Source organism: Ovis canadensis, chromosome 3, assembly GCF_042477335.2.
Source record: "Ovis canadensis isolate MfBH-ARS-UI-01 breed Bighorn chromosome 3, ARS-UI_OviCan_v2, whole genome shotgun sequence".
NCBI classification, from domain to species: Eukaryota; Metazoa; Chordata; class Mammalia; order Artiodactyla; family Bovidae; genus Ovis; species Ovis canadensis.
This window is the reverse complement of record NC_091247.1, coordinates 5,571,021-5,596,931: the sequence shown is the minus strand read 5'-3', so window position 1 is coordinate 5,596,931 and position 25,911 is coordinate 5,571,021. Positions and strand designations below refer to the sequence as shown.

Genomic DNA, 25,911 nt, shown 5'->3' with positions numbered 1-25,911 from the left:
GGGAGCTTCCTGTTTTAAAATGTTGTATGTGTTTTTTAGGTATTTGGAAACCGTGGCTATCTCTTTTGGTAACCAAGATCATAAATGGAGGCCAGGCACAGTGAAAAACTTATTAGATTTGAGGAAAGGATATTCATTCTGAAAGAAATAATGGGAATGAATACTGTTTGTTTTGACTGACCTCTTGTTCTTACAGGGCGAGCTGCTCAGGGCAGTCCAAGTCCGGTGCCCTCAATGGTCCAGAAATCACCTAGGATAACCCCTCCAGTGACTAAGTCAGGCTCTCCTCAGGTATGTTTAAACTCAGCCTGCAACACTGTGTTTATTAATTTACTGCCCCAGACATACATGTTTATAAAGTGAGGTTTTTTTTTGGTTTTAGATTTCACAGCAAAAGTATTTCGGACTATGTGATAGGAAGTACCAAAGTGGGAGCTGTGAATGTTTGTAATGTCTGCTCATAAAAGCCATTTAACGCAACCCTAGAATCTTAGGGTTGTTTTCTCTGCTGATTCCTGAGCTTATCCATGCTATATTCCATTTGTGGAATCCTATTCATTTCTGAAGACTGTAGTATACCACCTGATCTTTTTCTGTTATTCCCAAAGTAATCAAGAAATCTCCCACTGCCCTCTTTTTTTTCTGCCTTTCCATTACGACTTGGGTTATTTTATTTAATTTTTCGCTAACATGGAGCACACATAGTGGGAAGGAGGATACAGGTGACACACCCACCTGGGTGAATTGTCACCAGCTGAGTCCAGTCCAGGCGCTCAGGCATGTCCGACTCTTTGCGACCCCATGAGTCGCAGCACGCCAGGCCTCCCTGTCCATCACCAACTCCCGGAGTTCACTCAGACTCACGTCCATCGAGTCCGTGATGCCATCGAGCCATCTCATCCTCGGTCGTCCCCTTCTCTTCCTGCCCCCAATTCCCGCCCAGCATCAGAGTCTTTTCCAATGAGTCAACTCTTCGCATGAGGTGGCCAAAGTATTGGAGTTTCAGCTTTAGCATCATTCCTTCAAAAGAAATCCCAGGGTTGAAAGAAATCCCAGTCTTCTCCAACACCACAGTTTAAAAGCATCAATTCTTCGGCGCTCAGCCTTCTTCACAGTCCAACTTTCACATCCATACATGACCACAGGAAAAACCATATCCTTGACTAGGCGGACCTTAGTCGGCAAAGTAATGTCTCTGCTTTTTAATATGCTCTCTAGGTTGGTCATAACTTTTCTTCCAAGGAGTAAGCATCTTTTAATTTCATGGCTGCAGTCACCATCTGCAGTGATTTGGGAGCCCCCAAAAATAAAGTCTGACACTGTTTCCACTGTTTCCCCATCTATTTCCCATGAAGTGATGGGACCAGATGCCATGATCTTTGTTTTCTGAATGTTGAGCTTTAAGCCAAGTTTTTCACTCTCCTCTTTCACTTTCATCAAGAGGCTTTTTAGTTCCTCTTCACTTTCTGCCATAAGGGTGGTGTCATCTGCATATCTGAGGTTATTGATATTTCTCCCAGCAATCTTGATTCCAGCTTGTGTTTCTTCCAGTCCAGCGTTTCTCATGATGTACTCTGCATATAAATTAAATAAGCAGGTTGACAATATACAGCCTTGACATACTCCTTTTCCTATTTGGAACCAGTCTGTTGTTCCTTGTCCAGTTATAACTGTTGGCTCCTGACCTGCATACAGATTTCTCAAGAGACAGGTCAGGTGGTCCGGTATTCCCATCTCTTGAAGAATTTTCCACAGTTTATTGTGATCCACACAGTCAAAGGCTTTGGCATAGTCAATAAAGCAGAAGTAGATGTTTTTCTGGAACTCTCTTGCTTTTTCCATGATCCAGCGGATGTTGGCAATTTGATCTCTGGTTCCTCTGCCTTTCCTAAAACCAGCTTGAACATCAGGGAGTTCACGGTTCACATATTGCTAAAGCCTGGCTTGAAGAATTTTGAGCATTACTTTACTAGCATGTGAGATGAGTGCAACTGTGCCGTAGTTTGAGCATTCTTTTGCATTTCCTTTCTTTGGAATTGGAATGAACACTGACCTTTTCCAGTCCTGTGGCCACTGCTGAGTTTTCCGAATTTGCTGGCATACACCTTGGTAACCAGCACCCAGAACAAGAAACAGACCATACTGGAGTCCCTGAGTCCCCCCTCCTGTGAGCCCTTCTAGACATTACCTTTGCCAAAGGGGTCTCACTATCATGATTTCTAATAGCATAGCTTAGTTTAGCCTGTGAGTATCTTCTGTAAAATGGAATGATACAGTATACATTCTTGTATCTGGCTGTTTGGCTCAGTGTTGTGTATGTGAGGTTTTTCCGTGTCGTCGTTGCTGTCTGGAATTCACTGGGCGACTATTACTACAAGTTTCATCCCACCCTTGACAGACATTTGAGTAGTTTCCAGGTTGAAGTCATTGTGAATCGTGTTGTTATAACCACACCAGTTGACGTCTTTGGGTGAATATGTGTATGCATTTCTAGGAGTGGAATTGTTAGGTCATAGAATATGCATATATTCCTTTTTAGTACCTTCCCACCAGACGTATTTGAGTTCAGCTGCACGTCCTCACTAGTCTTGTAGTTTACATTTTTATTGTTGTTGTATTTTGTGGTTTTAATTAATATTTCACAGATGACTAGTAAAATTGAGCTTTTTTTCATCTGACTATCGTCTTTTCAGTGGTGTCTGTGCGAGTCTTTTACCTATTTTTCCATTGGGTTGTTTTTTTCTTATTGACTTGTCAGAGTTCATTCCTTATTGGATATGCATATGCATGTGTAAACACATATATAATGCAGATACTTTCTCAGGCTCTGAATTGCCTTTACCTCCCCTTGAGGTGTCTTTTGATGCCAAGTGCTTAATTTTAATGTAATTTAATTATTTTTTTAAGATGAGTACTTTTTGTATTCTGTTTTGAAAATAATTTCCTGTTTGAAGGTCAAAAAGATATTTTCCTAAAAGTTTTATTATTTTACTTTTCATATTAGATCTACAGTCTATCATCTCAGTTTATTTTTATAGTTTAAAGAGAATTTTCTGTCCATTTCCCACTTGATTATTTGAGTGCCTTCAGAACAGGAGTCATGTCTTTTCCTTCTGTTTCTCTCCCAGTCTGCTTCCTTCCCCGCCCCAGCACATACCTGTACAGGCTTCACAGTAAATGCCCAGTTTTCAGCTGTAGCTTTTGGCATAACACGTGACACATGGCATTTATTAAATAAAGCTGTTCTACTGAATGCTTATGCAATCTAAAAACTCCTCTGTATGTTCATTGGTGTAGGTAACAAATCACTTGAACATCCTCTCAAGTTATAACATCTCTAAAGCAGAATTCTTTTTTTTCCCCATTATTTATTTATTTGGTTGTGCTGGGTCTTAGTTGCAGCATGTGAACTCCTAAGTTGGGACTTGTGGGATCTAACTCCCTGACTAGGGATCAAACCCAGGCTCCCTGCATTGGGAGCACAGAGTCTTCACCACTGGACCACCAAGGAAGTCCCAAAGCAGAATTCTTGATCTGTATTTTCTAGGAACCTGTCCTGTTCTGGTAGTCCCATCTTGAAAAGCACTAACCTGGCAGTTTGCTCCAGCTCCTGATCCGGAAGTCACCCTGGATTCCTCTCTGTAATAGCACCTGCTCTGGTCCATGCTAGCAGAGGTCTTGCCAGCTTTGCTCTGTGATGTGTTATTTGTCATAAATCCACATCTCTGTCCCTGCTGATACCGAATTTCAGGCCTTTATCTTCTCTACCCTCAGTAGCCTCCTGACCACTCTGTTTTTTCTCCTGCCTGTCACTGTCATCCTTGCTCTGTTGAATAGCAGGAGGACTCTTCTAATATCATAAACCAAAGAATAGTTTCAACTCTCCTAAAACTCCACTAGTAGTTTACCAACACAGAATAAAATCCAGACTCCTTGGTATAGTCTTACATGACCTCCCTCTGCCTGCCCCCGACTCCCTGCCTGACTTCATGTGCCCACATTCACTTTTGCCCTGAACTTGCCAAAGTCTTTTCTGCACTTGCTTTTCTTGCTGCCTGGAGGTGCTTACCTAAACTTGCCATAGCTTTCTCCCTTACTTCATATCTCAGTGCAGAGACAATGCTCAGTGAAGGCTTTTGGGCCGTCTCATCTGAAGCAGTGTTTTCATTTTTATTCTCTCTCTATATGTTCCTGTTCATTTTTTCACATCACTTATCACTTGCTGCAATTACTTAAGATTTGTCTACTTCTTATTCTGTCTCGTCCCAGTGGAAGGTGAGCTCCGTGAGAGTAGGGACCCCATCTGCCTCGTCTACCTCCATCTCCACTGACTAGGACATGCCTTATACCAAGACGGTGCCCAGCAAATATGGGTTCAAAAGACCGAATGGGGGAATGGTCACGGTATTGTGAGAGTGCTACACCTGCAGCAGACACTGAGCCTCCTACTCCAGGAAGCCATTGCTCGTAACATCTTGCTTGGGGTATGGGATGCATTTTTAAACCTTTCCCTTTCATTTCAGCCAAAATCACTTCAGCCTCCTGTTACAGAAAAGCAGGGACACCAGTGGAAAGAGTCAGATCCTGTGATGGCTGGAATTGGGGAGGAGGTAAATCTGTTCCTGCAGATTTTTCCCAGAAATAGCTCTGATGGCGAGACTTGAATGGCTCTGGGTGCTGACTCCTATGTGACTATTTTATTCTGGCATTGAGCCTTGGCGTGTCCTGGGAGTCTGTGCTGTTAGAGGGCCCAGAAGCCGTGACAGGCCTGCCACACCATTCAGACTGAGTTGTCTCCTCATTTGTGGCCTTGACAGATCGCTCACTTTCAGAAGGAGCTGGAAGAGTTGAAAGCCCGAATGTCCAAAGCCTGTTTCCAGGTGGGCACATCTGAGGAGATGAAGATGCTGCGAACAGAATCAGATGACCTACACACCTTTCTCTTGGAGATTAAAGAGACCACAGAGGTTTGTGTTTTTGATACTCTTCGTAAGTTAGACATTGTCATCCTGATACTCCATGGGCATATATATTTTCTCTCTTAAAGGACCACTGGTAGTGTTTTTTATGTGGATGAGTGGTTTACCCAGGAATGCCTGACTTCAAACCCTACCTTTTGTTTTAGTCACTAAGTCGTGTCTGACTCTTTATGACCCTATGGACTTTGGTCCATGTGATTTCCCATGGATACTGAACAATAAACTATGTGACATTGTGCAAGTTATTCTAGCAGCTCTGTGTTTTAGTTTTTTCATGTGGAAAATGCAATAAGTACTTTGTATCCCATTGGCACAAGGTATTCCATTAAAGTTTATTCTAGTTGTTAGTTTAGTTTAGGTATATTTGAAAGTTTACTAGCTTTTTTTCTTGGTATAAAAGCAAACTTTAATGAAGATATTGTGGGTCATTTACAGGAGAAAACTTACTGTCTTTTATAGTCAATTGTTAGGTTATAAAGTGTTAAGTTTAAGAAAAAAGCAGGATACTCAAGAGCATACACAATATAAAAATAACAAATGTTTGCTGTTCACTGTATTATTTACTGTGTTACTTTTTTTTTTTGGCTGTACAGGGTCTTAGTTGTGGCATGTGGGATCTAGTTCCCCAACCAGGGATCAAACCCAGGCCCCAGCATTGAGAGCTCTTGGCCACTAGACCACCAGGGGAGACCCCTGTGTTTCTATTATTACTCTTTACTATGTGCCAGGTGTCTCAATATTATCTCAATGAATCGTCACAGCTTTTCTGTGTGGTAGGCACTATTATTCTTTCTGTTTTGCAAGAACAGGAAACCTAGGCTTAGAGAGATGAAGTGTTTTCCCAAAGTCACCCAGTTACTGAGTGATAGTGCCAGGATCCCAATTCAGACTGCCTGACTCCAGAGTTCTTGTCTTAAATATCATGCTTGGAAACAGGAAAGTTCTCAAGGGTGGGGGAAGGATAAATTGGGAATTTGGGATTAAGAGATACACACTCTGTATATCAAATAGATAGACCGCAAGGACCCACCATATAGCACAGGGACCTGTATTCAATGTCTTGTATTAATAATAACCCATGATGGAAAAGAATCGGAAAAAGAAGTATATGTGTGTGTGTATATATATATGTGAAACTGAATCACTTTGCTGTACATTTGAAACATTTTAAATCAACTATACTTCAATAAAAATTTTAAAAGTTAAAAAAAAGAGGAGAATTCTCCAAGGTTTTAGCAGTGATCATCTTTATTTATTCATTTCTTTATTCTTTTTTTTTCGACTACACCCTGCAACATGCGGGATCTTAGTTCCCTGACCAGGGATTGAACCCACACCCTTGACAGTGAAAACACCAAGGCCCTTCCTTACCACTGAACTGCCAGAGAAATCCCAGTGATCATCTTTAGACGGAAGGATTACCAGTATTTTTATTTTTATTTCCTCAGTTTCTGATCATCAAAGTTGTATTTTTTTAATGAAAAAGGGAAAAACAAAAAAATTAATGTTAGTATCTTTCTTTCCAAGCAGTGAAATCACTTTTGGCTCTGTTCAGATGTTCATCTTGTTAAATATTTGAGAAGCACCACCTTGATCTAGCAAGAAAGGTTTATTTCTCAGAAATACCACTTTTGTATCAGGCCATCCTTATACCTTTTCTAGTCTCTTCATGGAGATATAAGTACCCTGAAGACAACTTTACTGGAGGGCTTTGCTGGTGTCGAAGAAGCCAGAGAACAGAATGAGAGGAACCGTGACTCCGCATATCTGCACTTGCTCTACAAGAGGCCGCTGGACCCCAGGAGTGAAGCTCAACTCCAGGTAGGAGAACCTCACCAGAGCTGCCGAAAACAGATACCTAGATGGGCACACTCCTCTAAAAGGTCCGGGTTTGCAGGACTGCCCAGACAAAGTTGCTCATTTCCTCTGAGTGCTAACCCACTTCATATATACCCCCTTGACTACAACAAAGAAGACAGCACTTTCCCCCTTGAGGTTTTTTGGATCAACAAAAACATAATTTTTCATTAAATCTTAAGCTGAAACTCCAGTATTTTGGCCACCTCATTCGAAGAGTTGACTCATTGGAAAAGACTCTGATGCTGGGAGGGATTGGGGGCAGGAGGAGAAGGGGACAACAGAGGATGAGATGGCTGGATGGCATCACTGACTTGATGGACGTGAGTCTGAGTGAACTCCGGGAGTTGGTGATGGACAGGGAGGCCTGGCGTGCTGCGATTCATGGGGTCGCAAAGAGTCGGACACGACTGAGCGACTAAACTGAACTGAACTGAAGCTTGGTAGAAAGTAGCTGTTGAAAAGATATATTTAGAAATCAAATCAGGAATAATAATAATTATTAATGTAACAGCTATTTATTGGCCTTAAAAGAAAAGGAGTTGTTTTCTTGGTAAACAAGTTTGGGAGGGCATTCAGAAGAAACAGCATGAGTTCATGCAGAGATACGGTCACTTTTGAAGTGTCTGCAGTAAAGGGCCTCCCTGTAGTCACAGAGTACTGAGTTGAAATTTGTATTTGATGCTAAGGTTACTGCTGCTTCCTAGAATCAGCCTGACTCTCTTTTAAGTGACATTGTCATTTTCAGTTAGGGCACATACCCTTGTCCAAGAATAATTTTGAAAATACAGTTAAACACAATAAGATCTTGGTACAGATGTAAAAGTATTTCCCAGTGTATAGCACTTCATCTTTATTTGTATACACATTTAATGGAATGCTTCATTTTCATTAGTAGAATGCTCTATTTTAATTTTTGAGAGTTAAGTTATGGCGCCATAAAGGTTAATGCTAGATCAGAATTTAAAGAAAATTATTGAAGGCCTAAAATGAATTAATAGGTAAGACTTTTAATAATGGAAAATTCCATTTCTAGTACTGATACTATTCTTTGTTTTTGAGAAATGACTTTTCCCCCGCTGGTGAGATGACTTATGTGTTCTATTCTGTGAATAGATAGGTGCAGAATTATTTTCAGTGCTGTTTTGTAGGATAATTTTGTCTGTATTACAGTTAATTTCATGGGTGGGAGAGCAAAATCTAAATGGGTGTACTGTTGGAGTAGCAGAGTACAGTGGAAAATTCCTAGGCCACGTGGAGATACTTTATAAGAGCTGAAAAATGAGAACTAAGCCAGAACATCAGTTCCCTAGAGGCCCTGGGCTGACACACCCTTTCTCTTTCCCTTTTCTTAACACTATCTCTCTTTCACACACTTTAAAGGTTGGGTTTCTCTAACATTCTAATGATTATTTGTTGTTATTTAGTCGCTACGTTGTGTCTGACTCTTTTGTGACCCCATGGACTGTAGCCCACCAGACTCCTCTGTCCATGGGATTTTCCAGGCAAGAATGATGGAGTGGGTTGCCATTTCCTTCTCCATCTAACGATTATTTAAAACCTGTTAAGTTTTCCTTATTCCTTGTGGTTCTCAGTTTGAAAAGACTTCAAAGTCATTTTAACTGTTTTGAGACACATTCCTGCAAACTACTAGAAAACCGAGTCATTTTGCCATTTCATTTTTTTCTTGTAGGAAATCCGGCGCCTTCATCAGTATGTGAAATTTGCTGTCCAAGATGTGAATGATGTTCTAGACTTGGAGTGGGATCGGCATCTGGAACAAAAGAAAAAACAAAAGTGAGCGAGATCTCTCACCCACCATCTTGATAGTGCTGTGGCCTTTTAAAGAGATCATCTAGGAAGGTTTCCGAAAACCCTACACAGGTTCTTTCTCTTTGACACAGTCATTATACATCAAGAAATTCTATGGAATAATAACATTGCTCACAGTAATACATAAAAGAATTTACAGCACGGTTTATGAGAGTGAAAAATTGGATTCAGCCTAGTTATGCAAAAGTTAAGAGTAGCTAAATCTGACCACATTTTTCTCTTAAACAAAGTACTGGGTAACTGTTGAATCTCATATTCTCAAAAAATCATTAAATATCTTTTCTGTTTTACATGAAATATACAAAATATATAATTGTGTAACTGTAATTATTAGGTACAGCATATAAGAAATGAAAAAGTTAAGACATGAAGTCATACTAGATGACCTCAGTGTGGAAGTCTAATGTAAAAAAAAAGGCTGGTAATAAATCTATCAGAATACTCACTTATAGCTGTAAGATGGGATTCAGAGGGGTTTTTCTTTTACACTTTCCTGTATATTCCAGATTTTCTTTTGAAGGAAACATTGCTAATTAGTTTGGATAACTAAAAGGATGAGAGGAATGATAACATAGAGGAAAACCTTCTCTTGTGATCTTCTGTCCATGGGTGTTTGGTTTGATGCCTTGTGTTTTCCAGAAGGAATAGAATGCAGTACATCGTGAAAGCAATAAGATGATGTGAAAAATAGGTCAGCCCTCCAAATGCTAGATTTCTGAAACACCTACACTTGATCAGTGTGATTAGCCTTGTAAGGAAATAAACCAGGAAATGATCTGTTTATTTGTTTACAAAACTGTGAGGTCACAGACTTAAGTAGGGCAGCCTGAGTGTTGTGTCAGGGGCAGGGGTAGAATGTGTTTAAAATTCAGTAAACAGAATTTAATACATGATATTGTACAGCGTGGAGAAAGTCTTTGTCCCTAACCTGAGGAACCTCAGAGCATAGATGTGGTAAGACAGAGGTGAAAATTGATCTTCCCAACACTGGCAGGGGCAGATTCTGTGCCCTGGAGCCCTTGTCCCTGGGGCAGCCTGGCCCCTTTCTAAGAGGTTTCAGAGTGCACTCCCTTGTTGCTAAATTCATGTTCCTCCCCAAGTGAGAGAATGGCTTGACTTGACAGCATGAACGTTCTGCTCGGCTTGACAGTTGGAATACTCTTGTCTAATTAATACGTTGACTTTTTAAAAAGTGCGTGAGGCTAACAAGAAAAGCCAGGCTTTCTTCTCCTTTAAACAACCCCATGGATTTTCTGTTTATACTTAATGTCCTTTTTTAAGTTTCCTTTCTTCGGAGTTCTGATTCTTAAATCTATATGGTTTGCTGGCACGTCTCTCTTTTAGACCCTTCTCCAAATATTATCTGGAACCCCACTGAAATGCCTTTTAAAAATATATGTTGAGCTAATGACCTTGTCACCAGAAAGAAAGGGACCATTGTCCTTTTCTCCTTTTAATTCTTTTGGGTAGGGGACCCCCCTGCTGCCAAGTCATGTGCTGTCCTCTGTTTCTTGACGGCACTCTGAAGACATGCTTATTTTTTAAATTGACTAGTTTGTTTTTTGGCTATGCTAGGTCTTCATTGCTGCACACAGGCTGTCTCTAGTTGTGGACAGTGGGAGCTACTTTCTAGTTGTGCTCGGGCTTCTCACTGAGGTGGCTCCTCTTGTTACGGAGCACAGGTTTCGTTGCTCCATGGCACATGGAATCTTCTCGGACCAGGAATCGAACCCTTGTTTCCTGCATTGGCTGGTGGATTTTAAATGACTGGACCACCAAAAAAGTCCCTCTTAGTAACGTCTTGCTGTTTCTTTCCCACTAGTGGTTCTTCATTTTATTATTTTCACTGTTACAGTCCTTTTTCTTTCTTTCCAGTAGAAATTTCTTTTATTTGAACCGTTCTTATACAGTTCTTTCCTCCTTGGTCTAAACAGGCGCCTGCTTGTGCCAGAACGAGAGACACTATTTAATACTCTTGCCAACAACCGGGAAATCATCAACCAACAGAGGAAGAGGCTGAATCACCTGGTGGATAATCTCCAGCAGCTCCGACTTTACAACCAGACCTCCCATTGGAGCCTTCCCTTGGATGTTCCCTCCCAGAGCACCACACACAGGTGTGCAGGAGAACACGTCTGTTAATGCCACGTGCGCTTAGTAAATGAGGCGGGATGAGCGAATAAATACACAGAGCAAAGTGGACTAGTCGCAGAGTAGTTGAGATGTGGGTTTGAAAGTGACTCTGCTGTCTTTCATCTTTGTGATCGTGGTCAGATTCCTCACCCTCTCTGATCCTTTTTCCTTCTGCCAAAAAGTGGGGCTAACAATAGCCTTCTCAAGTAGCTCAATGGTAAAGAATCCCCCTGCCAATGCAGGAGACGCAGGTTTGATCCCTGAGTCAAGAAGAGCCCCTGAAAAAGGAAATGGCAACCGACTCCAGTATTCTTGCCTGGACAATCCCATGGGCAGAGGAGCCTGCCAGACTACAGTCTGTGGGATTGCGAAAGAGCTGGGCATGACTGAGCATGCGTGCACGCAGGGAACTAACAATGTGCACCTCATGGGGTTACTGGAGGGTTTAAGTCTTTAAAGTACCTAGCAGTGTGCCTGATGGAACAGGCCCTCGATAGATAATAGCTGGTACTGTAGTCATAGCATTATTGTTCAATTGAAAATTAGCTGTCAGGATTAGGTTGATCAACTTGTCTGGAAACTCAGAGTTGTCATTTTGCAAGTGTGGAGATTTCAGACCCTGCCTTAGACAGTTTACCCCTAAAGTTACCAAAGTGGTAACTGCCTTTAGCCTGAATGTATAGATTTTAATTGCCCTTCCTTCTGGAGCCCTGTTGGGGTTGTGTTTGCTCTGGGGTGGGATGTGATAGTGAGACTGATCATTTTCCTTTGGGGTTAATTCATTGTTTGGTCAGATTTTCCATTTCCTTTTCAGGATGCTCTTATCTCTTGCCTTTGTATTTGGGAGGATAATGTACCATCACCATTACCATGAGTCCCAATTTCTCAGGTCATAGTTGGTTCATACGTAACATTGTCCTCTTTCAGTTTTGACAGTGACCTCGAAAGCCTGCGCAATGCTTTGTTGAAAACGACTCTAGAGTCTCACCCCAAACCGTTGCCTAAAGTACCAGGTAAATGCATTCTCCCCAGTCTTTAAACTCTGTTCTCTTTCATCTATTGACCTTAAAAACCAAGTTTTAAGCATTTATGGGTTCACGAATTTCTTGCAGCTAAACTGTCCCCCGTGAAACAGGCACAACTGAGAAATTTCTTGGCCAAAAGGAAGACCCCCCCAGTGAGATCCACTGCTCCAGGTAGAGGAACCCGGTCCTGAATTTTTAGGATAAACTGTATAGTACATTGTGTGGGAGTAGGATGGGGTTTGTGTGTGTGTGTGTCTGTGTGTGTTTTCCTTTGGTTCTTAATGGGAGATAGAGGAAGTGTCTCTAGAATCTGTCATCCGTCTGAATATGGGATTAAGAAGAAGCTTATGCATAGTCAACTCGAGGTGGTAGTTTCGGCTTTCACACTGTGTTTTCCATAGTCCTCAGGTTCTATGGCAGTGATTGCCAAGGATTTGGGGGGACGCTGAACTGGTTCCAGGGGTCCTAGCCTTCGCTTTAGCTGGGAAAGCTTTACTTTTCTGATTTGTGTCGGATTTTGAGTAAGTCTGCATTTGAAAAAAGACCTGCTCAGCAGGCACGCGTGACTAGTGGCTACTCTAATGAGAGATGCAGACATAGAACGTGCAGGCGCAGGTAGTTATGAATGGACTCTGAGGGACTGTGCTGCACACTGACTTGCCTCGGAACACTTTGGTACAGTGCTACCCGGTATAACTTCCTGCCGTGGTTGTGATGTTGGATCTGTACTGTCCAATACAGCAGTTAACTGGTGGCCATTGGGTGCTTTAAGGGGGATGGTACAACTTAGAGGTCAAATTTTTCATTTGTTTTTCATCTGAATAACCATACATGGCTGGTGGCTACCAAACTGACATTGCCACCTAGCAGTAGCCCTAGTACAGCGTTTTTTAATTTAAAAAATTCTTTTGGCTGTGGCTGCCAGGGAAGTCCCCATGCGTGGTTTTCACTTGCAATTGTTTATATTATGTTTGAAAAAAGTGAAAGCGTTAGTTGCTCAGTTGTGTTTGACTCTTTGCACCCCCATGAACCATACAGCGGACCAGGTTCCTCTGATCATGGAAGTCTCCAGGCAAGAGTACTGGAGTGGGTAGCCATTTCCTTCTCTAGGGGATCTTCCCGACCCAGGGATCGAACCTGGGTCTCCTGCGTTGCAGGCAGATTCCTTACTGAGTGAGTCACCAGGGAAGCCCATGTTACACTCGCATTATGATACGTAAAATCTTGCAGAGTGATGCGCCCATAGGACACATAAGTCAATAAGTATTAGCAATACTTTTAAATAACTTGAGGAGGCGAGGGGGCTGTTTTTTGCTTGGTTTTGGTGTTTCCAATACACAGACAGTAACATGACTTCTGAAATTCATGGTAGAAAGTAACATGGCATAAAGCCTTACCTTACAGTTTATGGAAGGAGCAAAACAGGGAAAGTGAGAATCGATTTTAGTGATTTTTTTTTTTTAAACTAATTGTCTCATTCAAAAGAAGCATTGGATTTACCTGGCATTGTTTGAGATCCTCGGGACTGAGGATGTGATGTCTTCTCCAGTTTGTATTAGGCCTGTTCTTAGAAGTTTGTTGCTGGAAAGCAGGGACACCAATGTGACTGCTTGTTCACTCTGTGGGAGTTTGTTGCTTTTCTGAGGTGGCGTTATTGCCCGTGAACGTCCTGCTTTTACACCAGTGTGCATCCTGTGTCCCACCTCACATTTTTTTGCCTAACAGTCAAAATGTTCTTGTCCTATACAGCTCAGTTTTGCAAAACCCATTTGAGCAAAGGCTATCTTTGTTCACGTTCAGCCGCAGCTGCTTCCACTTAAAATAAGTAATAATTAAGTCGCTTTACAAATTGGATAGTTCTCTAGCAACAGTGAAAATTACATAGCTTTTTGGACTCGAATTGTCTCAGTTGTGTTTTGTTTTGGGCTCTGTAGCCAGCCTGTCTCGGTCGGCCTTCCTGTCTCAGAGGTATTATGAAGACTTGGATGAAGCCAGCTCAACATCATCCATTTCCCAGTCTCTGGAGAGTGAAGACACACGGACATCCTGTAAGGATGACGACGCAGTGGTCCAGGTCCCCCGGCACGCTCCTGTGGTTCGAACACCTTCCATCCAGCCCAGTCTCTTACCCCAGGCAACTCCTTTTGCTAAATCTCACCTGATTCATGGTTCGCAGGGTATGATGGGAACTTCAAGTAAGTAAACAGCGAGACCAGAAACAATCTTTTCCCTAAGAGGTTCCTAATTCATGAAGGAACTGTGGCTGGGTTTTATTACTAGCACACGCAAAAGTTGTGGGTTCTAGCCCATTTCTGCTAATCTTTTAGAAATTACAGAGTCAAGAGATATTTTCCCCTTGAAAGTGGTTGGTAGGGCACTGTGAGGAAGAGGAGGCGCTGCAAGGCTCACACTGTTGCCCGTTACGTGGAGGACAGCATGTGCCCTTCTGACCTCGGCTCATTTCAGCTTGAAGCCATTCCTGTCTCAGGGCTCACCAGCCATGGTGCTCGTTATCTCTGATGGCTTGCTGACAGGACCTATGTTGGGCTGTTAGATCTTCAGCTCAGAGGGTCAGGACTTTGTACTGAAGTGACTCCTAAGTAGACCAACCTAGGCATGAGGTACTAGAATGGAGAGATTTGTGAGAGGAGAGCTAACTATTCATTGCTTTGTATGGGCATAGAAGTTATATCTCACTCAGTGTCAGAGGAAATGATCATGTAACATATTTTCACCAGTAGAAGTGGGCAGACAAATAGCACACAGCATCTTTGAAAGATAAAAGTGCCAAGCTGTCAATTTGCCAGTATTTTCTGTTAATGCTTAAGGATTTTAAATCTTTGCATTTTCCCTGCAACCTAACGTGGAGAATTTACCCTTTTAATTTTTGTGTGTGCTTCTGTTCTGATCCACTGTTTCACTTAACTTTACTTTTTCCCTCAGTGTCTACACCTGCTAGCAAAATTATTCCCCAAGGAGCTGATAGCACCATGCTCGCAACAAAAACCGTGAAGCATGGTGCACCTGGCCCTTCCCACCCCATCTCTGCCCCCCAGGCGGCCGCTGCAGCAGCACTGAGACGGCAGATGGCCAGTCAGGCACCAGGTAAAAGCACCGGTACAGGGGCTGATGCTGAGCTTTCTGAGCCACAGGCCAGGACACAGCGGCCAAGAAACAGCGGGCCCTTCACTGCCTTTCAGGAAAGAGGACTGATGTGACAGCTCGCGCCTTTTGGGGGAGAGTTCTGAGAGGGCAGACTCAGTTGGAAACTTGCCCTTAAAGGGCTGTATAAGATCTACCATGTTAAGTTCATTTGCATCATTTCTTTTTAGATTCAACATAATAAGGATTCATCCCTATTTTTTAATAATGTCTGCTTTAAGCCCCAGAATTAATCTTTGCTGTTAGATCACCTAATAATGTTAGAGTTGTCCTGTAGTATTTTAAGGATCCGAGCCACCCTTTGCAATGAGTGTACATGTGCCCGTTTTGCTTTTGAGTAGTGCTCGGTTTCGAGAGGCAAAGGTCACCAACCAATATGCAACAAAGCCCAGACTCCAATCCTGTGTTCTTTGTATTGAAGTACAGTTTTTTCTTAAGATTGCAGTTTTAACCTGGAAACCTGAAGCTCTAAGGAGCTAATCAGCTCCTGCACTTTGTCAGTGGTTTGTGGCTCTCCGTAATCTTCTACATCAAGGTTTCTAGGTAATTTGCCTCGGAATTGAGTTAATCAGTTTTTACAAGCCAGTGCTTCTCAACCAGAGGCTCTTTTACTCCGCCTGCTTCCCCTCCAACAGTTGGCAGTGTTGCTGGCCTGTAGTGGGTAGAGGCCAGTAATGCTGCAAAGAAACTCCCAAAAGCACAAGAGAACCCTACAACAAAGGATTATCTATCCCCAAAATGTCAGTAGTGCCAAGAGTGAGAAACTTGGCTATAAATCATATTTTTGTTTTAGCTGAATGAATTATTTTAGTTTTATACCTGCTTAGAACATATGCCAATTTACACTAAAATTGTAAAAGATGGAAAAGACATGGTAGTTTGATTTAGCCAAAAATAGTTGCCATTAGATGATAATAGATCTCTAGGGAAAGTTCAGATTAAAACCCTTACTAAGAGACCTAAAATAGATATGAAAGAAAAAACAACAGAACTTTTTAAGGTACTTTTGAGCATTCTGAAAACTATAAGAATTCCTTGATGTTTTAAATATTAGTCGGACCAAGCAGAATCTTAGCATTGTACTGAACAGATCCAAAATCAAGCTGATTGATTATTTATCAGCTTGAAGTCTACCAGGATTTAGGATTAGTCCATTCTCAGCAGGAGGTGGTGTGATCATTTCAGAAGACATTATTCGAAAACAGCTTTCGAAGGTGTGGGCACCTGTGAGTGTCAAGGATGAACTACGTGCAGTCATAAGCAGGGCATCCCTGGGGACTCCCTGAAGGAGGGAGTGGAGTGAGCTGCCATAGAGCCACCATCCTACCTGGGCTACAAGTCCAACTGCCCCAAAATAGTTGGAGAAGATCCAAGAGCTTTGCTTAGGCCTTAATAGTTATTTATAAATTATAAGACATATACAGAAAAGGTATGAAAGCTGATAAGCCTAAGACAGGTGAGTAAGTGCCACATCAGTCCCTGGTACCTTTCCTTAATTCAGGCCTGCTTGGCCTCCTCCTCCATTTTGGTTCAAGCTCCATTTTTCATATTTTATTCACTGTGTCTATCTCACTAAAGCATGAACTTCTTTAAAGAAGACACTATATTTTAGACATTTTTTGTATTCCGAGCACCTAACAGAGTCTGACAATAATAAGCTCATGTGAAAGAGTGGCTGAATGAATGAATGCATGGTGGAGGCAGAAACACTGGTAATCTTCTAGCTGTTTCGGCCCTTTTCCAGGACAAGCCAATATGGCAGGTATCTCAGCTCTGCTCTATAAAAGCTGGCTGGTGAATTCCTTTTTTCTGAACTAGTACATTTGATTAAATTGCACAAAGCTTCATTGGATAATCTTTATGAAGGGCGTAGGCCAGGTGTTCCATTGAACACAGGGCTGCAGAACCATCTAAGTTTCCTTTATATAATAAGTTTGCATTCTGCTTGTGTCCTAGTTATTCATTAGACCTGGCTAGAATTTTGATCTTGTATTGCAATTGACGTGCCTTTCTCTTCTCTGTTTAAATAGCCGTCAGTACGTTGACTGAATCAACTTTGAAGAATGTCCCTCAAGTGGTAAATGTGCAGGAACTGAAGAATAATGCTACAGCCCCCTCCGCAACCATGGGGTACGTTACTGCTTCAGTGGTGTGTTTCAGCCAACGAATTATTCTGCAGTAGCGTAGAACTGCCTGCAGGGAGCAGCAGTGCTATTGTTCCAGTGTGACTTTCCTGCACAACTTCAGGTGATCAGAGGAGCGGAATGGACAGCTAATCTCAGGCACCCAGTTGGGCTTTCAGGAAATTGTCCTCTCCAACTGGCAGTAACAGTTGCCTCATAAACTTCCAAAGTCTTGGTGTTACATACTCAGTGTGCTGTTTGCCGTATGTAAGTCTGCATGTGGTACACGTTACAGTTATTAAGTCAGGTAAGGTGGAGGGTTTGATTTATTTTGGGGGCTCCTGAGTTGACACTTCAACTCTAACGCAGACTGTTGATTCTAAAAACCCAATGATGGTCTCTCCTCCCTTCCTTCCCCTCTCCAGGCAGTCCTGTTTGTTCAAGTTTCTCATATTGCTTGTATGAAAAAGCAGTGGTTTAAAAGGCAGAAGCTCTGTTTGGAGACTTCCAGTTTCTCCCCATGCCACATCTAAGAGCTGGATCATTGCTGCCAGAACTGACTTTTAAGTGTGAATCTGTGTTTAGAATTCAAGGCATTGACTCCCTCCCACTGTTGTGGGCAGCACGGTTCATAGAACATGCCGGTGTCCTGTTGCTACCAAGTATTTTGTAGCCAAGAGCTGTGCAGTGTGGCTCGGGGAAGAGTTGAGGGCTGTGTCCTCAGTTTGAATGTAGAGATCGTGAGGACCAGGGTCATTCAGGGGGTTAGTGTCTGGTGCCTGTGACCAGTCCAACTGCAAGAAGAACAGCCGCTAACCCTGTGGTTTTTCCAGTTCACGTTAGCCCTCTCCTCCCCCACCCTAGGTCTGCTCCCTGTTCGGTTTTGGCTTTATCAAGTGGCCCTGCTTCACTAGTCCACTGGCCTTCTCTTTTTTCCACATTGGTCCATTTATCAACACTGCCAGGAATTTCTTAGTTATCTCAGGGCCATACTAACAGCCAAAAACAAGCCTAGCTTTCCTATCTTATAGTGACCTTGAAGCTTTGGTATGCTGTTTAGACCAAGATGGCATTTGTGGTTGTTGTGAACATCTCAAGAGAAAGAACTGTGCATTCGAGTTTGGGAATTATAGCCAGATTCCTAGTGTAGGGTAGGCAAGGAAAAGCCACCGCAAGGCAGAATCTTACATAAGACAGGAAAAGCCAGCTTAATGGTGAAAGAAACATGGTCTGGAATATTTTAGCTGTTCTCACAGTATGTGAGAAGCACCTCTTGATGATCTCCTTTATCTTATCTCAGGCAGTGTTTTCCTCCAGTGATTCATCTGAGCTAATCATTGATATGAGCTTTGTTAAAGGAGCAATTCTGAGTTTGCCCTTTTTTCTGACTTAAGAAAAATAGACATAGGAGTTTAAAAAGAGTTGAAGAAACTCTTCTTTTCTCCGCAGAATTGGACTCTGGTTATTATTAAACTTGTATGCCCAGCATGGCACCTGGAATGTTGTTTCTTTTTAATACCTTGTTGAATAATAGGTGAATCTAAGCACAGTTGGTAAGTGGAAATTGGTATTTACCACCTTCCCCAATAAGAAAGCTTGAGAGGGAATTATACTCATTATAAAATTACTTTCAGATTCTGTTAAGCAGTAGTTTCCTGAGTGTTTTTTGTTTTTGCTTGTGTTGTTTTTGTTTTTGGTGGCACCTCGAGCCTTTATGGGATCTTAGTTCCCTGACCAGGGTGGAACCCATGCTTCCTGCAGTGGAAACATAGAGAGTCTTAACCCCTGGACTGCCAGGGAGGTCCCTCCTAAGTGTATTTTAAGTATTTAATTTTGCATTTAACTTCTCCTGAGTAACATCTTAAAGAGATTTATTATAAGAAGAGGTTCTATGTTTCTGCCACTGGTATAGCTTATGTTCACTGGCCTCACCCCGCTCACCCCTTATATTGACCAGTCATCCTGTTTTCAAGAAGAGGGCTTATTTGGGGCACACTCATGCTATTTAGACTCCTCACCAGCGCCCAGGCACTTGATTCAGCAGATTCCTAAGGGATGTCTGCCATGAGCATGATAACGCCCTGGATATTTGGGGTCCAGTAGTCAGTAAGATATACCAAATCCCCACTTTCACGACACTTAGATTTTAGCAAGAAGACAGCCACTAAGCTACCCATTTCACATCAGTTATTTAACTGTAGTATAATGAGTTTGATGAAGGAGAGGTACAGGGTGCTAAGAATGCTCACAGTGAGGCAGTCTGGTCGAGTCTAGGGCTGTCGAGGTTAGGAAGGAAAGATGTTTCAGCTGGAAGTTGAGAGACGACCAGAAGTTGCCAGGCAGAGTGGAAGAAGAATGTTGTAAACGGGTTGCCGGAGCTGGGAGAGCCCGGAGCTGGGAGAGCCCAGAGCTGGGAAAGGGCAGCGCAGGTCTGAGGGCAAGTGAGAGGCCATTGTGTCTGGAGTTCTGGCAGGAAATGGAGGGTGAAGGAAATAGGGCCAAATGAGGTGAGAAATATGGTGGAATTTTTTATTGGTTGTTTGTTTTCCAAAACACACCCAGATCGCCATTCCTTTCAGGAATTCTGGCGTTCGCTTCTTCATTCTTTCTACAGACACTTAAGCAGCATTTTGTCTATGCCACGCACTGTTCCAGGTGCTGAGAGTAACACAGTTAACAAAGCAGACCCCGCCCCCCAGTCCCCAAACCCTGCCCTAGTCACAGAGAGACGGGTGACAAGTAAGATTCATCTAAATACAGTGTTTTAGGAGGGGATAGGTATGACAGAGAAAATTAAAGCAGAAAAGGGGTTTAGGGACTTTTGTCCAGACGTGGTTGCAGTTTTAAATAGAGGCAAAGAAGGTGCTTCTCCTACATGACTAATGACTACCATGTCTCAGAAATACCAGACCATATTTTTTTCACCACAAAACTGGTGATTCTCCTGTCTTGTATGTTGATAATACTCTGCCTTGCAGTGGCTTTTGACATTTTACATTTGAATAAAGACCAGAGAGCAGACTCATGAATATCCTAAGGAAGAAAGCCCCAAGCACCAGGCCTGTAGTGAGATCTTGTCTGGCAGGTTCAGGATGAAGCCAGGCAGCCCCTGGTGGCTGAAAGGAGAGAAGAGAGTGGGATAGGGCCAGGGTACAAATCCAATAACATCTGGTAAGCCTGGTTGAGGACCTAGCTGACCATGATGCTGAGTAACCTGATCTAATTAACGTTTGCTTTTTTAAAGCAGTTTTAGTAATTTTTAAAAGTACTGGGGCATGATTAACACACAGTAAAATTCACCTTTTTGTAGTCTAAAATTCCACGAGCTATGATAAATGCAGATCATTTTGTTGACCTGTGAGTTTAGCAAGAAGTTTCTGGTTCGTATATTTAGAATAGATGAGAAGGGCTGGAGTGAAGAATAAAAAAAGGGAGAACAGTTAAGAAGCTATTTCTTTTTTTATTGTGGGTAAATATATGTATAACAAAATTTATTATTTTAACCATTTTTAAGTGTGCAATTCAGAGACATTAAGTATGTTTACAGTGTGTATAAGTGTTACCCCATCTGTTGCAGAACTTTTTCATTATCATACAGCGGTTGTACCCATTAAATAGTAACCCTTTATTCTGCCTTACTTCTAGTCCCTGGTAACCTCTAATACACTTTCTGTCGCTAAGAATTTGCTCTATATGTAGTATTTGTCCTTTTATATCTGGCTTATTTCACTCAAATTTTTAAGATTTATCCATGTTGTGAAGTGTTAGTTGCTCAGTCATGTCTGACTCTTTGTGACCCCATGGACTGTTTGTTATCCACCAGGCTTCTCTGTCCATGGAATTCTTCAGGCAAGAATACTGGAGTGGGTAGCCATTCCCTTCTCCAGAGGTTCTTCCAAACCCAGAGATCGAACCCAGGTCTCAGGCACTGGAAGCAGATTCTTTACTGTCTAAACCACCAGGAAAGCCCATGTCGTAGCATATGTCAGAGTTTCATTCCCTTTATGACTGAATAACATTCCGCTGTATGCATATGCCCTGTTTCGCCCGTCCGTTCATCTATAAGTAGACACTCGGGTTGGGGGCTTCCCCGTCTTGATTCTTGTGCATGGTGCTGCACTGAGCACTGCTGTGCAGCCCTCTCCTTGAGTCCCTGCTTCTCAGTTACTCTGGGTAACGTTTTAGGAGTAGAATTGCTAGAGCATATGGCAGTCTACTTGCTGAGCTAAATGTAGTTCCAACTTTTCCAAAGCAGCTGTACCATTTTGCATTCCCAATAGCAATATATGAGGTTCCAGTTTCCCCACATCCTCACTAATATGTGTTACTGTCCGTCTTTTTGATTATAGCTATCCTAATGGATGGACATGGTATCTCCTTGTGGTTTTGATATGTGTTTCCCTGTGACTAATGATATTGGATGTCTGTTTGTGTGCATATTAGCCATTTGTGTCTTCTTTAGAGAAATATCTCTTTAAATCTTTTGCCTGTTTTTAAATTGGGTTCTTTATCTTAATTGTTGAGGTGTCATTTTCTTTTTTTTTTAATATTTATTTTTATTTATTTATTAGGCTGCACCAGGTCTTAGTTGAGGCACACAGGATTTTTGATCTTCATTGAGGAAGATTTCTTTTTAGTTGCAGCATGCAAATTCTTAGTTGCAGGATACGGGATCTAGTTCTCTGACCAGGGATTGAACCTGGGACCCCTGAGTTGGGAGCAACAGGGAAGTCCCAAGGTGTCATATTATTTATGTAATCTAGATTCAAGTCTCTTATCAGATATATGATTTGCAAATATGTTCTCCCATTCTTTGTGTGGTTTTCACTTTCTTAATGGTGTCCTTTGAAACAGCAGTTTTTAATTTTGATGAAATTCGATTTATTTTTTCTTTTATTGCTTGCACTGTTGGTGTCTGATATATGTTTAAGAAACCATTGCTTCATGCAGGATCATAAAGATTTACTCCTGTGTTTTCTTCCAAGTTTTATATTTGGAACCCTTACATTTAGGTCTTTGATCTGTTTTGAGCTAACTTTTGTAAATACTGTGATTTCTGGTCCAATATTTTTCTTTTGCATATGGATACCCAGTTGTCCCAGGGACTGTCTGGTGGCTCAGTGGTAAAGAATCCGCCTGCCAGTGCAGGAGACGTGGTACCATCCCTGGGTTGAGAAGATCCCCTGGAGAAGGAAATGGCAGCTCACTCCAGCGTTCTTGCCTGGGAAATCCCGTGGACAGAGGAGCTGGGGGAGCTACAGTCCATGGGGTCGCGCAAGAGTCAGGCGCGACTTAGTGACTGAGCAGCAGCCCCCACCCAGTTGCCACAGCACCATTTTTGGAAAAAGCCTTTTTTCCCCTTGAATTGTCTTGGTACCCTTGCCACACTGATTGGTTTTCTAATGTTAAACCAATCGTCAGTAATAATGTATTCAACTTTTTCATATATGGTTGGACTCAATTTGCTAAAATTTTGTTAATAGTTTTGCATCTGTCTTAATGAGGGATATTGGTCTGTAGATGGTCTTTTCTTATAATGTCTTTCTTCCATTTTAGCTTCAGAGTAATACTAGCCTTATAGAATAAGTCAGAAAGTGTTCCTTCCTCTTCAATTTCCACTAAGAGTTTCTGTAGATTGGTTACTATTTCATCCTTAAATTTTTGTAGAATTCACCAGTGAAGTTATTTTGGCTTGGAAGTTTCAATTTCTTTAGTACATATACGACTGTTCAGCTTATCTACTTCTTTGGTAGTTTGTATGTTTCAAGAAATCCATTTCACTTGAGTTGTTGAATTTATTGACATGTTTTTCAGTAATAGTCACTGATTATCATGCTTTAAATGTATATAGATTTTATTTTCCTCTTAATAGTAATTTGGGTCTTTTTTTTAACCTCATCAGTCTAACTAGAGTTTTATCAATTTTATTGATCTCAAACAAGCCAGCTTTTGGCTTCATTGAATTTTTTTTTTCCCCTACTTGATCTTTATTTCATTTTCCTGCTTACTTTGGATTTTATTTACTCTTCTAGTTTCTTAAAGTGAAAGCTAAGGTCATTGATTTGATGCTGCTCTCTTCCAACACAGGCATTTGGTGCTATAAAGTTCCATCTAAGAACTGCTTTGGCTACCTCCCACAGATTTTGAATTTTTTTTTTTTTCATTTTCATTTAGTTCAAAACATTTTGGGTTCTTTGTATACATATGGGATATTTAAAAGTGTGTTAGTTTCTAAATAATTGGGCATTTTCTAGATATCTTTTTGTTACTGATTTTTAATTTAATTCCATCATGGTTAGACATGTTTTGTATGACTTGAATTCTTTAGGTTTTATGGAGACTTCTATGACCCAGAAGTGGGATCAGCAAGGTTTTTCTTTTTTAAGGGCCATACAGTAAATAATTTAAGCTTATGGGAGATACAGTCTCTGCTTCAACTACTCAACTCTGCCCTTGTAGCCTGATTGCAGCCATAAACAAAACGTAAATGAATGGGCATGGCTTTGTTACAGTTCAGCTTTATTTACAAAAGCAGGCAGCTGGTCTTTTGTTTCTAGTTTGCCAATCTTTGATCTAGAATGTCAGTCATCTTGGTAAATGTTCTGTGCCACTGCTCTTATTGGGTGGCATGTTCTATAAATGTCAGTTAAGGTGGTTCGGTTCAGTTCAGTCTCTCAGTCTTGTCTGATTCTTTGCGACCCCATGGACCGTAGTACGCCAGGCCTCCCTGTTCATCACCAACGCCTGGAGTTTATCCATTGAGTCAGTGATGCCATCCAACCATCTCATCCTCTGTTGTCCCCTTCTCCTCCTGCCATAAATCTTTCCCAGCATCAGAGGCTTTTCAAATGAGTCAGCTTTTCAAATCAGGTGGCCAAAGTATTGAAGTTTCAGCTTCAACATCAGTCCTTCCAGTGAACACTCAGGACTGATAGCCTTTAGGATGGACTGGTTGGATCTCCTTGCAGTTCAAGGGACTCTCAAGAGTCTTCTCCAACACCATAGTTCAGAAGCATCCATTCTTCGGTGCTCAGCTTTCTTTATAGTCCAACTCTCACATCCATACATGACTACTGGAAAAACCATAGCCTTGACTAGACGGACCTTTGTTGGCAAAGTAATGTCTCTGCTTTTGAATATGCTGTCTAGGTTGGTCATATCTTTCCTTCCAAGGGGTAAGTGTCTTTTAATTTCATGGCTGCAGTCACCATCTGCAGTGGTTAAGGTGGTTGATGATGATAATTTTCTATCTGGTTATTCCATCAGTTACTGACAATAGTATTGCCATATTCAAGTGTGGCTACGGATTTGCTTATTTTTCTTTCAGTTCTAGCTTTTTTTTCTGCCTCGTTTGTAGTTCTGTTGTTAGTTACATAAACATTTAGGATGGTCACGTACTTTTGATGAAATGGAGGTAGATATGTGTTACAGTGCCATTTTCTGCCTGTGGTCCTTTGATTTCTGTTTTCAGTTGTGGAACAGAACATTTCAGATGAATTTCTGATGATCTCTTCTCAGGTGCATACTGCTAGTAGAATACAGTCATCCAGAATATGATAATTCCGAGTTTGGTATTTCCATCTCCTTTGAACATTTCTAGCTGTTGATTTCCATTGTTTTGGTTCATGATCATGTACAAGTCTTTGAACACATTTATTTAGCCGTATACTGTCCTTTTCTGCTTGTTCTGTTAGATCATGGTGGGTCTGATCTAATCAGTTCATTTACTAGCTGAGTGCATGAACAGCATTTATTTCTCTGCTGGGTCATCATGTAGCCCAGTGTGTAAATAGTGTGAATCCTAATTTTGCATGTTTGGGGATTTAGGACACCCAAGAGATTTATGGCTTTCTCACAAATAAACAGAAGAATAATTGCACTTAGTCTGCTTCATGCATGATTTAATTTACCATCATATCATAACTAAGTTTGAGGTATAAATGTTCTAAAGTTGGATGAATTGCTGCTTTTATTTTTATTCGTAGTTTTTTTTAGCTCAACTTTGAGAAAGCATGAAAGATTTTCATTTCCCTTGTGACTCTCATGAGCTGCAGTCATTTTCCACCTAACGCTGCTGTGTCTGCCCAGGGATTTCTCAGTCCCAGCCTCTCACGCACACATTCCTTTTCTTGTTGGAGTGTAAGCCGATGGGGGAGTGTCCCTGTGTGCCTGCTTGGTTAAGTATCTTGGGGGACCGGTGTGCATTTCTTCAGAGAGGCACACATTTGTAGCTTCTCTCTTCAGTAGGAAAATAAAGAGGGTTTTATTGAAAACAATTGCATTTTTTTTTCTTCTCTCTGAATCTAATAAAGTTTGGGAAGGTTCTCGTGTTATTCCAAGAGAGTATCCTGAGGTAACTGTAAGATTATTAAGATGTTTGATAATTTTTTCCCATAAGGCGTGGGTTTATTTTTGTCTTTTCTCTCACAAGTTAACTTTTTAATGGAAAATTGTTAATCCTCCTTAAGCAGAAGTTCTGAGAAATAAAACCAGATGCTACAGTTGTTACTGCTATACCCACCAGTCAGAGGAGCTCTGGATGGAGGACAGATACATTGATGAAAAGAATTGCTCCCAGGAGCCAAGAACAGAGCTTTGGGTTGAACCGGGGATTTTTTTTCCCTCACATATTTACACTAAGTGGGCTTCCCTGATGGTTCAGTGGTAAAGAATCTGCCTGCAGATGCAGGAGATGCAGGTTCGATCCCTGGGTCAGGAAGATCCACTGGGGAAGGAAATGCCAACCCACTCCAGTATTCTTGCCTGGGAGATCCCATGGACAGAGGAGCCTGGCAGTCC

At 41.7% G+C, this 25,911-nt stretch overlaps 1 protein-coding gene across 3 annotated transcripts in view; it reads left to right on the top strand.

Moving 5' to 3' along the window:
- NUP214 (nucleoporin 214) overlaps positions 1-25,911 on the top strand; it is a 90,018-nt gene that overhangs the window by 21,527 nt on the left and 42,580 nt on the right. For all 3 annotated transcript variants that reach the window (XM_069582128.1, XM_069582126.1, XM_069582127.1), the window contains exons 14-24: positions 197-291; positions 4,524-4,610; positions 4,818-4,967; positions 6,642-6,800; positions 8,530-8,633; positions 10,604-10,786; positions 11,730-11,815; positions 11,915-11,998; positions 13,762-14,022; positions 14,771-14,932; positions 17,020-17,119. In XM_069582128.1, coding sequence (XP_069438229.1) covers positions 197-291; positions 4,524-4,610; positions 4,818-4,967; positions 6,642-6,800; positions 8,530-8,633; positions 10,604-10,786; positions 11,730-11,815; positions 11,915-11,998; positions 13,762-14,022; positions 14,771-14,932; positions 17,020-17,119 — 1,471 coding nt within the window. The remainder of the gene's footprint in view (positions 1-196; positions 292-4,523; positions 4,611-4,817; positions 4,968-6,641; positions 6,801-8,529; positions 8,634-10,603; positions 10,787-11,729; positions 11,816-11,914; positions 11,999-13,761; positions 14,023-14,770; positions 14,933-17,019; positions 17,120-25,911) is intronic.